Below are 16116 nucleotides of genomic sequence, written 5' to 3'. Positions count from 1 at the left end.
GCCCCGTAAAGCACACAGCCAAACGTCATCGGAACACTAAAGCCTTTTAGCAAGGGAATCTGGTACAAAACGTCATTTTCCTGCAGTATTCCGCTTGACATTGACAAAATCAGCTCATCTTTTTTGGAATCAATTTTTTTTTTTTTGGAGCAAAAACATACTGTTTAAAAGCTTTCTGTCCAAATTAAGTGAACTTGCTGACTCCTGCTGTTAACTTAATCTTATTAATGTTGCGTTTAATGGAGCAATGAGTGAATTGGTATTGAACTCTAAATTCATTGTATGAAGAGAGTGTTCCTCACATTTCCATGACATTTTCCAGGTGTATGAGCTGCTGTTGTAATTAAAGCTCTCTCCTAGGGACTGATGCAGAATGGCATATCAGGCCATCAGCGGTGAAGACTTCATGTCCACCCAGTGCCCAGCTCACCACAAAGGGCTCCCGACTCAGCCAGCACACTGTCCGGCTTTGGTCTGCAGGCCTGGAAAGCCTCCTGTTGCCCCAGGAAGGGAATCTGGCCACAGCCCAGGAGTCTGGAAGGACAGTGCCCACAGGCACTGGCCAAGGACAGGCGCTCGAGGCCTCTCCTGGTGCTGGGCTGGGCACGAACCCCCTGACTCCTAGCTTTTGTGGGTGCCCTGAAAGAGCCTGACAGGAGCACACCTTCCATTGTGTCCTCCAGGGTCCACTCTGACGACTAAGAGGAGACTTACCAAATTCAATATGCACTTACTGAAAACACCTCACCTGACCACCTACCACCCCAGAACCTCAGTGTGAAGAGCTCTGTCCTCACCACGGTGTATCCCATCTCCAGCCCGCAGGGAGCTGCAGGGTCCTCCCAGCCTCCACACTGCCCTGCTCTGGGTGATACCAGTGTCCCTGTGACTCTGGATCAGTAGCCACCATCATTTCAAATCATAAAACTCACCCACACTTATTTTTTAAATAACAAAAATAATAATAATTAACAGATATTTCCATTTAATACCCAAACGTGATTTACACAAATATTACTAAAACTCATTCTGTCACCAAAAAAAATTCATATACTACAATCTTCCATTCATGCATAGAAAAAAAAACATGCCAACCAAGTCCATCAGTCAACATCAGCTAGGTCTGCGGCAGCTAAAATGGGACGCCAGGACACTGGTGCCCGACACCCTGCAGAGTCTCATGCCAAGCACACCCAGCAGAACTCCCGCCACGCACCCCACAGAGCTGCACACACACACACCCTGCAGAACTCCCTGCACACACCCCACAGAGCTGCACACACACACACCCTGCAGAACTCCCTGCACACACACACCCTGAAGAGCTCCCCCCACACACCCCACAGAGCTGCACACACACACACCCTGCAGAACTCCCTGCACACACCCCACAGAGCTGCACACACACACACCCTGCAGAACTCCCTGCACACACACACCCTGAAGAGCTCCCCCTACACACCCCACAGAGCTGCACACACACACCCTGCAGAGCTCCCCACACACACACCTGCAGAGCTCCCCCCACACACACCCTGCAGAGCTCCACACACACACACCCTGCAGAGCTCCACACACACACCCTGCAGAGCTCCCCACACACACACCCTGCAGAGCTCCCCACACACACCCTGCAGAGCTCCCCACACACACCCTGCAGAGCTCCCCACACACACACCCTGCAGAGCTCCACACACACACACCCTGCAGAGCTCCCCCCACACACACCCAGCAGAACTTCACACACACACCCTGCAGAGCTCCCCACACACACACCCTGCAGAACTCCCTGCACACACAACCTGCAGAGCTCCCCACACACACCATGCAGAACTCCCCCCACACACACACCCTGCAGAGCTACCCACACACACACACACCCTGCAGAGCTACACACACACACACACCCTGCAGAGTCTCGTGCCAAGCACACCCAGCAGAACTCCCCCCACGCATCCCACAGAGCTGCACACACACACACCCTGCAGAGCTCCCCACACACACACCCTGCAGAACTCCCTGCACACACAACCTGCAGAGCTCCCCACACACACCATGCAGAGCTCCCCCCACACACACCCAGCAGAACTTCACACACACACCCCATAGAGCTCCCCCCACACACACCCTGCAGAACTCCCTGCACACACAACCTGCAGAGCTCCCCACACACACACCCTGCAGAGCTCGCCACACACACACCCTAAAGAGCTCCCCACACACACACCCTGAAGAACTCCCCCCACACACACCCCACAGAGCTCCCCCCACACACACACCCTAAAGAGCTCCCCACACACACACCCTGAAGAACTCCCCCCCCACACACCCCACAGAGCTCCCCACACACACACACCCTGCAGAGCTCCCCACACACACCCTGCAGAGCTCCCCACACACACCCTGCAGAGCTCCCCACACACACACCCTGCAGAGCTCCACACACACACCCTGCAGAACTCCACACACACACCCTGCAGAGCTCCCCCCACACACACCCTGCAGAGCTCCCCACACACACCCTGCAGAGCTCCCCACACACACCCTGCAGAGCTCCCCACACACACCCTGCAGAGCTCCCCACACACACACCCTAAAGAGCTCCCCACACACACACCCTGCAGAACTTCACACACACACACCCTGCAGAGCTCCCCACACACACACCCTGCAGAGCTCCACACACACACACCCTGCAGAGCTCCACACACACACCCTGCAGAGCTCCCCACACACACACCCTGCAGAGCTCCCCACACACACACCCTGCAGAGCTCCCCACACACACCCTGCAGAGCTCCCCACACAACACACCCCGCAGAGCTCCCCCCCACACACACACCCCCTGCAGAGCTCCCCACACACACACCCTGCAGAACTCCCCACACACACCCTGCAGAACTCCACACACACACCCTGCAGAGCTCCCCCCACACACACACCCTGCAGAGCTCCCCACACACACACACCCTGCAGAGCTCCACACACACACACCCTGCAGAGCTCCACACACACACACCATGCAGAGCTACCCACACACACACAACCTGCAGAGCTCCCCACACACACACCATGCAGAGCTCCACACACACACACCCTGCAGAGCTACACACACACACACCCTGCAGAGGTCCACACACACACCCTGCAGAGCTCCCCACACACACACCCTGCAGAACTCCCCACACACACACCCTGCAGAGCTCCACACACACACACACCCTGCAGAGCTCCCCACACACACCCTGCAGAGCTCCCCACACACACCCTGCAGAGCTCCACACACACACCCTGCAGAGCTCCACACACACACACCCTGCAGAGCTCCCCACACACACACCCTGCAGAACTCCACACACACACCCTGCAGAGCTACACACACACACACCCTGCAGAGAGCTCCTCACACACACCCTGCAGAACTCCACACACACACACCCTGCAGAACTCCCCACACACACACCCTGCAGAACTCCCCACACACACAACCTGCAGAGCTCCACACACACACACCCTGCAGAGCTCCACACACACACCCTGCAGTGCTCCACACACACACCCTGCAGAGCTCCCCACACACACACACCCTGCAGAGCTCCCCACACACACCCTGCAGAGCTCCCCACACACACCCTGCAGAGCTCCCCACACACACACCCTGCAGAGCTCCACACACACACCCTGCAGAACTCCACACACACACCCTGCAGAGCTCCCCCCACACACACCCTGCAGAGCTCCCCACACACACCCTGCAGAGCTCCCCACACACACACCCTAAAGAGCTCCCCACACACACACCCTGCAGAACTTCACACACACACACCCTGCAGAGCTCCCCACACACACACCCTGCAGAGCTCCACACACACACACCCTGCAGAGCTCCACACACACACCCTGCAGAGCTCCCCACACACACACCCTGCAGAGCTCCCCACACACACACCCTGCAGAGCTCCCCACACACACCCTGCAGAGCTCCCCACACAACACACCCCGCAGAGCTCCCCCCCACACACACACACCCTGCAGAGCTCCCCACACACACACCCTGCAGAACTCCCCACACACACCCTGCAGAACTCCACACACACACCCTGCAGAGCTCCCCCCACACACACACCCTGCAGAGCTCCCCACACACACACACCCTGCAGAGCTCCACACACACACACCCTGCAGAGCTACACACACACACACCATGCAGAGCTCCACACACACACAACCTGCAGAGCTCCCCACACACACACCATGCAGAGCTCCACACACACACACCCTGCAGAGCTACACACACACACACCCTGCAGAGGTCCACACACACACCCTGCAGAGCTCCCCACACACACACCCTGCAGAACTCCCCACACACACACCCTGCAGAGCTCCACACACACACACACCCTGCAGAGCTCCCCACACACACCCTGCAGAGCTCTCCACACACACCCTGCAGAGCTCCACACACACACCCTGCAGAGCTCCACACACACACACCCTGCAGAGCTCCCCACACACACACCCTGCAGAACTCCACACACACACCCTGCAGAGCTACACACACACACACCCTGCAGAGAGCTCCTCACACACACCCTGCAGAACTCCACACACACACACCCTGCAGAACTCCCCACACACACACCCTGCAGAACTCCCCACACACACAACCTGCAGAGCTCCACACACACACACCCTGCAGAGCTCCACACACACACCCTGCAGAGCTACCCACACACACCCTGCAGAACTCCCCCCACACACACCCTGCAGAGCTACCCCCACACACACACCATGCAGAGCTACCCACACACACACACACCCTACAGAGCTACCCACACACACACACACCCTGCAGAGTCTCGTGCCAAGCACACCCAGCAGAACTCCCCCCACGCACTTCACAGAGCTACACACACACACACCCTGCAGAGCTCCCCACACACACCCTGCAGAGGTCCACACACACACACCCTGAAGAGCTCCACACACACACCCTGCAGAGCTCCACACATACACACCCTGCAGAGCTACACACATACACACCCTGCAGAGCTCCCCACACACACCCTGCAGAGCTCCCCACACACACCCTGCAGAGCTCCACACACACACCCTGCAGAGCTCCACTCACACACACACCCTGCAGAGCTCCACACACACACACCCTGCAGAGCTCCACACACACACCCTGCAGAGCTCCACTCACACACCCTGCAGAACTCCACACACACACACACACCCTGCAGAGCTACACACACACACACCCTGCAGAGCTCCACACACACACCCTGCAGAGCTCCACACACACACACACCCTGCAGAACTCTCCCCACACACACACACCCTGCAGAGCTCCACACACACACCCTGCAGAGCTCCCCACACACACACCCTGCAGAACTCCCCACACACACACCCTGCAGAGCTCCACACACACACACCCTGCAGAGCTCCCCACACACACACCCTGCAGTGCTCCACACACACACACACCCTGCAGAGCTCCACACACACACCCTGCAGAGCTCCCCACACACACACACCCTGCAGAGCTCCACACACACAACCTGCAGAGCTCCCCCCACACACACCCTGCAGTGCTCCACACACACACCCTGCAGAACTCCCCACACACACACACCCTGCAGAGCTCCACACACACACCCTGCAGAGCTCCACTCACACACCCTGCAGAACTCCACACACACACACACCCTGCAGAGCTACACACACACACACCCTGCAGAGCTCCACACACACACCCTGCAGAGCTCCACACACACACACACCCTGCAGAACTCTCCCCACACACACACACCCTGCAGAGCTCCACACACACACCCTGCAGAGCTCCACACACACACCCTGCAGAACTCCCCATACACACACACCCTGCAGAACTCCACACACACACACCCTGCAGAACTCCCCACACACACACCCTGCAGAGCTACCCACACACACACCCTGCAGAGCTCCCCACACACACCCTGCAGAACTCCCCACACACACACCCTGCAGAGCTCCCCACACACACCCTGCAGAGCTCCCCACACAACACACCCCGCAGAGCTCCACACACACACACCCTGCAGAGCTACCCACACACACACCCTGCAGAGCTCCCCACACACACCCTGCAGAACTCCCCACACACACACCCTGCAGAGCTCCCCACACACACCCGCAGAGCTCCCCACACACACCCTGCAGAACTCCCCACACACACACCATGCAGAGCTCCCAACACAAACCCTGCAGAACTCCCCCCACACACACCCTGCAGAACTCCCCACACACACACCCTGCAGAGCTACACACACACACACACACACCATGCAGAGCTACCCACACACATACACACCCTGCAGAGTCTCGTGCCAAGCACACCCAGCAGAACTCCCCCCACGCACCCCACAGAGCTACACACACACACACCCTGCAGAGCTCCCCACACACACCCTGCAGAGCTCCACACACACACCCTGCAGATCTCCATACACACACACCCTGCAGAGCTCCCCACACACACCCTGCAGAGCTCCACACACACACCCTGCAGAGCTCCCCCCCCACACACACACCCCCTGCAGAGCTCCCACACACACCCTGCACCCCAGAGTGACTAGGAGAGAGGAGTGCAGTTGAAGTGGGGGCCACCCTTCAGGAGGGGTCAGGAGGGAGATGCCTGGGGGTCTGTGGAGTGTGGTGCTGGGCAGACCATCCTCAGTACTGGTGTTCCTGGAGGAAGTCGGTGTTGGCAGAGGGCGACCTTCCCACCTGACATGGGAACCCAGATGTCGCGGGGTCAGAGCTTTTGAGACCAGTGAGGATCAAGAGGCTGAGGGAAGGGGAGCCTGGGGCTGCCGCCCCCTCTCAAAGCAGAAGAATGTGGGTGTGCATGAGACTCCAAGGAGAGGACCTCGTCAGCCTGAACCCTGGGGCTGAGCCCAAGAGGCCAGGGGAGGAGCAGCCCCCGTCCAGGCTCCGCCTGCCCCCCTGCACTCTGTGAGGCCAGCCCACCTGTGGCTTCGCTCTGGACGTTTACCTTGAGTCTGACCTCACTGAACAGTCTGAAATAAGGGGAAAGACTTTGTGCAAAAAATGTTTATCATAACGCAAACCGGAACCAACCTAGATATACAATGCTGGGGAAATAGTTAAATAAATTAACTTCATAAGAAGAAAGCACTCAGGAGATTGCTTGAGAGTCCACAAAACCAGAGTCTGACTGTCCCTCCCTCCCACAGGAAGCTACACTGCACCAGGAACTACATCCACCTGAACCTGTTCCTATCCTTCATCCTGAGAGCCGTCTCAGTTTTGGTCAAGGATAACGTCCTCTACTCCAGCTCGGGCACCCTGCACTGCCCGGACCAGCCATCCTCCTGGGTAAGGCTGTCCCCAAGGGCAGGGCTTTCCAGGGAGGGCAAACTCCTGAGACCTGGCCGGGCTGAGAGACTGGGATCCTAGCCCAGGTGCAGGTCAGCAGCGGGGGTGGCGGGGGGTGGGGACCAGGCCTGACTCCACAGACTGAGCTCAGATGGAGACGGGCAGCGCGGCAGCTCCAGGGTGGGAATACAGCACAGTGGGTGCCTACTCCTGAGTCTCTGAGCAGCAGGTGCTTCCCTCCAGACTGCCAGAGGAGGTCAACTTGCGCAGCCCACGGGCACACACAGCACCAGATCAGGGACAGGTCATGTCTGTCAATGTGCGTTGCAACTCTCTGATGCCAGGGTAGACAGCGCCAGTGACTGTGTATGGAGGCGGGCAGCTGACCCACACTGTGCCTCTGCCAAGACTGTATTCAGGGTGGTTGTTAGGGGCCACTGAGAATCTCAGTCAAGCTAACAGAAAAAGCTCACTGGGTGCCTGCTCCATGCAGGTCTTCCTAAGTCTCTCTGCTGGTGCACAGGACTCTGCATCTGGGGTTCTGGTGCCTCCCTCCTGCTGAGGCACCAGCCCTGGGGAGCGGGGGCACTGGGCTTGCCCCACACTCCAGGCATGGAGATGTGTCTCCTGGCGCAGTTGCTCGATCCTCTCAGTTTTTCACTAGTTTTGAGGGAAAGCCTGTTGGAACTCCTTAGCACATCAGCGTGGGGCCATCACCGTCCCCTGCAGGGAACTCCATTTCTTCATGGCCTGACTCGTGGTGCAGGACCGGATCAACAGAGGAGTCTGTGGTCAGAACAAAGATAAAAGCAGGGTTCCCACATGGCAGTCCCATGTCATGAGCGAGCCATCCCTAATAGGGCCAGTTGTGGAGCAGCAGCAATTAACTGTCAGCCGTGGCTCCAAGGACGCAGGTGACCTGGTGGTCACAGACGGGCAGACCCTCTTGGTTTCTAAAAACTGGCTCTGGAGTCACACAGCACACACCACACAAGCCTGTACAAACAGGTCCTGGAAGACTGAGAAAGGGTTAAAGTGACCAGCGGGCTGCAGCATACTGAGCCAGGAAAAAGCAGAACCACTGTAGGTGGTCAGGTGAGCTGTCCAAGAGGGTGCAGATGGAATTCTGCCGTTTCAGTGTCAGAGTGTCAGCTCGAGGTATGGCCACAACAGGCAGCAGAAACAGACTGAGCTGAAGCTCAACAGGGACAGGATATCAGTGGCTCGTCACCATGGTGATTTCCCCAAATGAGCCCCAAGAAAGTGCCACCATGACGAAGCAAAGTGACGCTGTGTTTCTCAGGGGCTGTTCCTTTACGGGTCTCTGAAGGTTTGTCACTGGAGGAGTGATGAGCTCCCATGTCTGCTATCCTTGGTATGATGGGAATGTCTGCGCTTCCAGTGCTCCTGACTTAGTTTGTTAAGTTGGCACAAGTAGGCTCTTTATCAATCTGTGCCATATGTTGGTGCCAGGCAGATGGTGGTGTTTACTTGTACAACAAGGTGTGGAGCTTCACCACCTGGCGATTGTAATCAAAATGCAGAAGCACGTGGCAAAACATTGCTCAACAGAATGTGGTAACTCAGGACAGGCACAGGCTGGGAGCTACTGTTCTGCACACGATGGGGTCACTAGGGCAGGCACAGCCTGAAGACTGCTATTCTGTACACCATGGAGTCACTAAGGCAGGCAAACCTGAGGACTGCTGTTCTACACACCATGGAGTCACTAAAGCAGGACCAGCCTGAAAACTGCTGTTCTGTACACCATGGAGTCACTAGGGCAGGCACAGCCTGAGGACTGCTGTCCTAGACACCATGGAGTCACTACGGCAGGTAAAGCCTGATGACTGCTGTTCTACACACCATGGAGTCACTAGGGCAGGCAGAGCCTAAGGACTGCTGTTCCACACACCATGGAGTCACTAGGGCAGGCACAGCCTGAGGACTGCTGTTCTGCACACCATGGAGTCACAAGGGCAGGCACAGCCTGAGAGCTGCTGTTATACACACCATGGAGTCACTCAGGGCAGGTGCAGCCTGAGGACTGCTGTTCTACACAACATGGAGTCACTAGGGCAGGTGCAGCCAGAGGGCTGCTGTTCTGTAAACCATGAAGTCACTAGACCAGGCACAGCCTGAGGACTGCTGTTCTACACACCATGGAGTCACTACGGCAGGTGCAGCCTGAAAACTGCTGTTCTGTACACCATGAGGTCACTAGGGCAGGTGCAGCCTGAGGACTGCTCTTCTGTACACCGTGGAGTAACTAGAGCAGGCACACCTGAGGACTGCTTTTCTATACACCATGGAGTCACTAGAGCAGGCACAGCCTGAAAACGGCTGTTCTACACACCAGGGACACACTGGGGCAGGCACAGCCTGTGAACTGCTATTCTATAACACATCATAGAGTCACTAGGGAAGGCAAAGCCTGAGGACTGCTGTTCTGTACAACATGGAGTCACTAGGGCAGGTGCAGGCTGAGGACTGCTGTTCTCCACACCATGGAGTCACTAGGGCAGGCACAGCCTGAGGACTGCTGTCCTACACACCATGGAGTCACTAGGGCCGGTGCAGCCTGAGAGCTGCTGTTCTACCCCATGGAGTCACCAGGGCAGGCACAGCCTGAGGACTGCTGTTCTGCACACCATGGAGTCACTAGGGCAGGTGCAGCCTGAGGACTGCTGTTCTACACACCATGGAATCACTAGGGCAGGCACAGCCTGAGGACTGCTATTCTGTACACCATGGAGTCACTAGGGCAGGCAGAGCCTGAGGACTCCTGTTCCCCACACCATGTCGTCACCAGGGCAGGCAGAGCCTGAGGACTGCTGTTCTGCACAACATGGAGTCACTAGGGCAGGCACAGCCTATGGACTGCTGTTCTACACACCATGGAGTAACTAGGGCAGGCACAGTCTGAGGACTGCTTTTCTACACAACATGTAGTCACTAGGGCAGACACAGCCTGAGGACTAATGTTCTGTACTCCATGGAATCACTAGGGTAGCTGGAGCCTGAGGAGTGCTGTTCTACACACCATGGAGTCACTAGGGCAGGTGCAGCCGGAGGACTGCTTTTCTACACACCATGGAGTCACTAGGGCAGGCACAGCCTGAGAGCTGCTGTTCTGTAAACCATGGAGTCACTAGGGCAGGCACAACCTGAGGACTGCTGTTCTACACACCATGGAGTCACTAGGGCAGGCACAGCCTGAGGACTGCTGTTCTGTACACCATGGAGTCACTAGGGCAGGCACAGCCTGAGGACTGCTGTTCTGTACACCATGGAGTCACTAGAGCAGGCACAGCCTGAGGACTTCTGTTCTACAAACCATAGAGTCACTAGGGCAGACACAGCCTGAGGACTGCTTTTCTACACAACATGGTGGCTAGGGCAGTTACAGCCTGAGGACTGCTATTCTATAACACATCATAGAGTCACTAGGGCAGGCACAGCCTGAGAACTACTGTTCTGTACTCCATGGAATCACTAGGGCAGGTGCAGCCTGAGGACTGCTGTCCTACACACCATGCAGTCACTAGGGCAGGCACAGTCTGAGGAATGCTGTTCTACACACCATGGAGTCACTAGGGGAGGCACAGCCTGAGGACTGCTGTCCTACACACCATGGAGTCACTAGGGCAGGCACAGCCTGAGGACTTCTGTTCTGTACACCATGAAGTCACTAGGGCCAGAGCAGCCTGAGAGCAGCTGTTCTACGCACCATGGAGTCACTAGGTTAGGCACAGCTTGAGGACTGCTGTTCTACACACCATGGAGTCACCAGGGCAGGCACAGGCTGAGGATTCTTGTTCTACACACCATGGAGTCACTAGCGCAGGCAAACCTGAGGACTGCTATTCTCTACACCATGGAGACACTAGGACACGTACAGCCTGAGGACTGCTGTTCTGTACACCATGGAGTCACTAGGGCAGGCACAGCCTGAGGAATCCTGTTCTGCGCACCATGGAGTCATTAGAGTAGGCACAGCCTGAGGACTGCTATTCTATAACACATCATGGAGTCACTAGGGCATGCACAGCCTGAGAGCTGGTGTCCTGTACACCATGAAGTCACTAGGGCAAGCACAGCCTGATGACTGATTTTCTGCACACCATGGAGTCAATAGGGCAGGCACAGCCTGAGGACTGCTGTACTTCACACCATGTAGTCACTAGGGCCGGTGCAGCCTGAGAGCTGCTGTTCTACACACCATGGAGTCACTAGGGCAGGCACAACCTGAGGACTGCTGTTCTACACACCATGGAGTCACTCAGGGCAGCCACAGCCAGAGGACAGCTGTTCTACAAACCATGGAGTCACTAGGGCAGGTGCAGCCTGAGGACTGCTGTTCTGCATACCATGGAGTCACTAGTGCAGGCACAGCCTGAGGACTGCTGTTCTACACACCATGGAGTCACTAGGGCACGTGCAGCCTGAGGACTGCTGTTCTGTACACCATGGAGTCACTAGGGCAGGCAAAGCCTCAGGACTGCTGTTCTGCACAGAATGTAGTCACAAGGGCAGGTGCAGCCTGAGGACTGCTGTTCTGTACACAATGGAGTCACTAGAGCAGGCACATCCTGAGGACTGCTGTTCTGTACACCATGGAGTCACTAGGGCAGGCACAGCCTGAGGACTGCTGTTCTACACACCATGAAGTTACTAGGGCAGGCAAAGCCTCAGGAATGCTGTTCTGCACAGAATGGAGTCACTAGGGCAGGTGCAGCCTAAGGAATGCTGTTCTGTACACCATGGAGTCACTAAGGCAGGCACATCCTGAGGACTGCTGTTCTACACACCATGGAGACACTAGTGCAGGCACAGCCTGAGGAATGCTGTTCTATACACCATGGAGTCACCAGGGCAGGCACAGCCTGAGGACTGCGCTCCTACACACCATGGAGTCAATAGGGCAGGCACAGCCTGAGGACTGCTGTCCTACACACCGTAGAGTCACCAGGACAGGTGCAGTCTGAGAGCTGTTGTATGCACACCATGGAGTCACTAAGGCAGGTGCAGCTGAGGACTGCTGTTCTACACACCATGTTGTCACTAGGGCAGGTGCAGCTGAGGACTGCTTTTCTACACACCATGGAGTCACTAGGTCAGGCACAGACTGAGGACTGCTGTTCTGCACACCACACAGTCATTCAGGGGAGGTGCAGCCGAGGACTGCTGTTCTACACACCATGGAGTCACTAGGGCAGGTACAGCCTGAGGAATGCCGTTCTACACACCATAGAGTCACTAAAACACGGGCAGCTGAGAACTGCTGTTCTGTACACCATGGAGTCACTAGGGCAGGCACAGCCTGAGAGCTGCTGTTCTACACACCATGGAGTGACTTGGGCAGGCACAGCCTGAGGACTGCTGTTCTACACACCATGGAGTCACTAGGGCACTCACAGCCTGAGGATTGCTGTTCTGTACACCATGGATTCACTAGGGCAGGCACAGCCTGAGTACTGCTGTTCTACATACCATGGAGTCCCTCAGGGCAGGAGCAGCGTGATAGCTGCTGTTCTGTACAACATGGAGTCACTTACGGCAGGTACAGCCTGAGGATTGCGGTTCTACACCATGGAGTCACTAGGGCAGGCACAGCCTGAGGACTGCTGTTCTACACACCATGGAGTCAATTAGGGCAGGCACAGCCTGAGTACTGCTGTTCTACATACCATGGAGTCCCTCAGGGCAGGAGCAGCGTAATAGCTGCTGTTCTGTACAACATGGAGTCACTTACGGCAGGTACAGCCTGAGGACTGCTGTTCTGTACAACATGGAGTCACTTAGGGCAGGTACAGCCTGAGGACTCCTGTTCTACAGCATGGAGTCACTAGGGCAGGCACAGCCTGAGTACTGCTGTTCTACATACCATGGAGTCCCTCAGGGCAGGAGCAGCGTGATAGCTGCTGTTCTGTACAACATGGAGTCACTTAGGGTAGGTACAGCCTGAGGACTGCTGTTCTGTACAACATGGAGTCACTTAGGGCAGGTAGAGCCTGAGGATTCCTGTTCTACACCATGAAGACACTAGGGCAGGCACAGCCTGAGGACTGCTGTTCTACACACCATGGAGTCACTAGGGCAGGCACAGCCTGAGGACTGCTGTCCTACACACCATGGAGTCACTAGGGCAGGCACAGCCTTAGGACTGCTGTTCTGTCCACCATGGAGTCACTAGGGCAGGCACAGCCTGAGGACTGCTGTTCTGTACACCATGAAGTCACAGGGCAGGCACAGCCTGAGGACTGCTGGTCTGTACACCATTGAGTCACTCAGGGCCGGCGCAGCCTGAGGACTGCTGTTCTGTACACCATGGAGTCACTAGAGCAGGCACATCCTGAGGACTGCTGTTCTGCACACCATGGAGACACTAGTGCAGGCACAGCCTGAGGAATGCTGTTCTGGACACCATGGAGTCACTAGGGCAAGCGCTGCCTGAGGACTATTCTCCTACAAACCATGGAGTAATAGGGCAGGCACAGCCTGAGGACTGCTGTTCTATACACCATGGAGTCACCAGGGCAGGCACAGCCTGAGGACTGCGCTCCTACACACCATGGAGTCAATAGGGCAGGCACAGCCTGAGGACTGCTGTCCTACACACCGTAGAGTCACCAGGACAGGTGCAGTCTGAGAGCTGTTGTATGCACACCATGGAGTCACTAAGGCAGGTGCAGCTGAGGACTGCTATTCTACACACCATGGAGTCACTAGGGCAGGCACAGACTGAGGACTGCTGTTCTGCACACCACACAGTCATTCAGGGGAGGTGCAGCCGAGGAATGCTGTTCTACACACCATGGAGACACTAGGGCAGGCACAGCCTGAGGAATGCCGTTCTACACATCATAAAGTCACTAGGACACGGGCAGCTGAGAACTGCTGTTCTGTACACCATGGAGTCACTAGGGCAGGCACAGCCTGAGAGCTGCTTTTCTACACACCATGGAGTGACGTGGGCAGCCGCAGACTGAGGACTGCTATTCTACACACCATGGAGTCACTAGGGCACTCACAGCCTGAGGAATGCTGTTCTCTACACCATGGATTCACTAGGGCAGGCACAGCCTGGCTACTGCTGTTCTACATACCATGGAGTCCCTCAGGGCAGGAGCAGCGTGATAGCTGCTGTTCTGTACAACATGGAGTCACTTAGGGTAGGTACAGCCTGAGGACTGCTGTTCTGTACAACATGGAGTCACTTAGGGCAGGTACAGCCTGAGGACTCCTGTTCTACACCATGGAGACACTAGGGCAGGCACAGCCTGAGGACTGCTGTTCTACACACCATGGAGTCACTAGGGCAGGCGCAGCCTGAGAACTGCTGTTCTACACACCATGGAGTCACTAGGGCAGGCGCAGCCTGAGGACTGCTGTTCTACACACCATGGAGTCACTAGGGCAGGCACAGCCTGAGGACTGCTGTTCTACACACCATGGAGTCACTAGGGCAGGCACAGCCTGAGGACTGCTGTCCTACACACCATGGAGTCACTAGGGCAGGCACAGCCTTAGGACTGCTGTTCTGTCCACCATGGAGTCACTAGGGCAGGCACAGCCTGAGGACTGCTGTTCTGTACACCATGAAGTCACAGGGCAGGCACAGCCTGAGGACTGCTGGTCTGTACACGATTGAGTCACTCAGGGCCGGCGCAGCCTGAGGACTGCTGTTCTGTACACCATGGAGTCACTAGAGCAGGCACAACCTGAGGACTGCTGTTCTGCACACCATGGAGACACTAGTGCAGGCACAGCCTGAGGAATGCTGTTCTGGACACCATGGAGTCACTAGGGCAAGCGCTGCCTGAGGACTATTCTCCTACAAACCATGGAGTAATAGGGCAGGCACAGCCTGAGGACTGCTGTTCTATACACCATGGAGTCACCAGGGCAGGCACAGCCTGAGGACTGCGCTCCTACACACCATGGAGTCAATAGGGCAGGCACAGCCTGAGGACTGCTGTCCTACACACCGTAGAGTCACCAGGACAGGTGCAGTCTGAGAGCTGTTGTATGCACACCATGGAGTCAATAAGGCAGGTGCAGCTGAGGACTGCTGTTCTACACACCATGTAGTCACTAGGGCAGGTGCAGCTGAGGACTGCTTTTCTACACACCATGGAGTCACTAGGGCAGGCACAGACTGAGGACTGCTGTTCTGCACACCACACAGTCATTCAGGGGAGGTGCAGCCGAGGAATGCTGTTCTACACACCATGGAGTCACTAGGGCAGGCACAGCCTGAGGAATGCCGTTCTACACACCATAAAGTCACTAGGACACGGGCAGCTGAGAACTGCTGTTCTGTACACCATGGAGTCACTACGGCAGGCACAGCCTGAGAGCTGTTCTACACACCATGGAGTGACTTGGGCAGCCGCAGACTGAGGACTGCTGTTCTACACACCATGGAGTCACTAGGGCACTCACAGCCTGAGGATTGCTGTTCTGTACACCATGGATTCACTAGGGCAGGCACAGCCTGAGTACTGCTGTTCTACATACCATGGAGTCCCTCAGGGCAGGAGCAGCGTGATAGCTGCTGTTCTGTACAACATGGAGTCACTTACGGCAGACACAGCCTGAGGACTACTGTTCTGTACACAATGGAGTCACTAGGGTAGGCACACACTGACGACTGCTGTTCTACACACCATTGAGTCACTAGGACAGGCACAGCCTGAGAGCTGCTATTCCACACAC

The 16116-nt window shown here is 56.4% G+C and overlaps 1 protein-coding gene across 4 annotated transcripts in view; it reads left to right on the top strand.

The window, feature by feature from the left end:
- The window catches only part of Vipr2 (vasoactive intestinal peptide receptor 2), a 149526-nt gene that overhangs the window by 63867 nt on the left and 69543 nt on the right, over window positions 1-16116 (top strand). For all 4 annotated transcript variants that reach the window (XR_013435589.1, XM_078040955.1, XM_078040954.1 and 1 more), the window contains one exon: window positions 7254-7395. Coding sequence is in view for 3 of the 4 variants with exons in the window: in XM_078040955.1 (XP_077897081.1) it covers window positions 7254-7395 (142 nt within the window). In the remaining variant the exon portion in view is untranslated. The remainder of the gene's footprint in view (window positions 1-7253; window positions 7396-16116) is intronic.

This window comes from Ictidomys tridecemlineatus, chromosome 2, assembly GCF_052094955.1.
Source record: "Ictidomys tridecemlineatus isolate mIctTri1 chromosome 2, mIctTri1.hap1, whole genome shotgun sequence".
Taxonomy (NCBI): Eukaryota; Metazoa; Chordata; class Mammalia; order Rodentia; family Sciuridae; genus Ictidomys; species Ictidomys tridecemlineatus.
The sequence above is the reverse complement of the archived record's forward strand: the minus strand, read 5'-3'. Positions and strand labels throughout refer to the sequence as shown.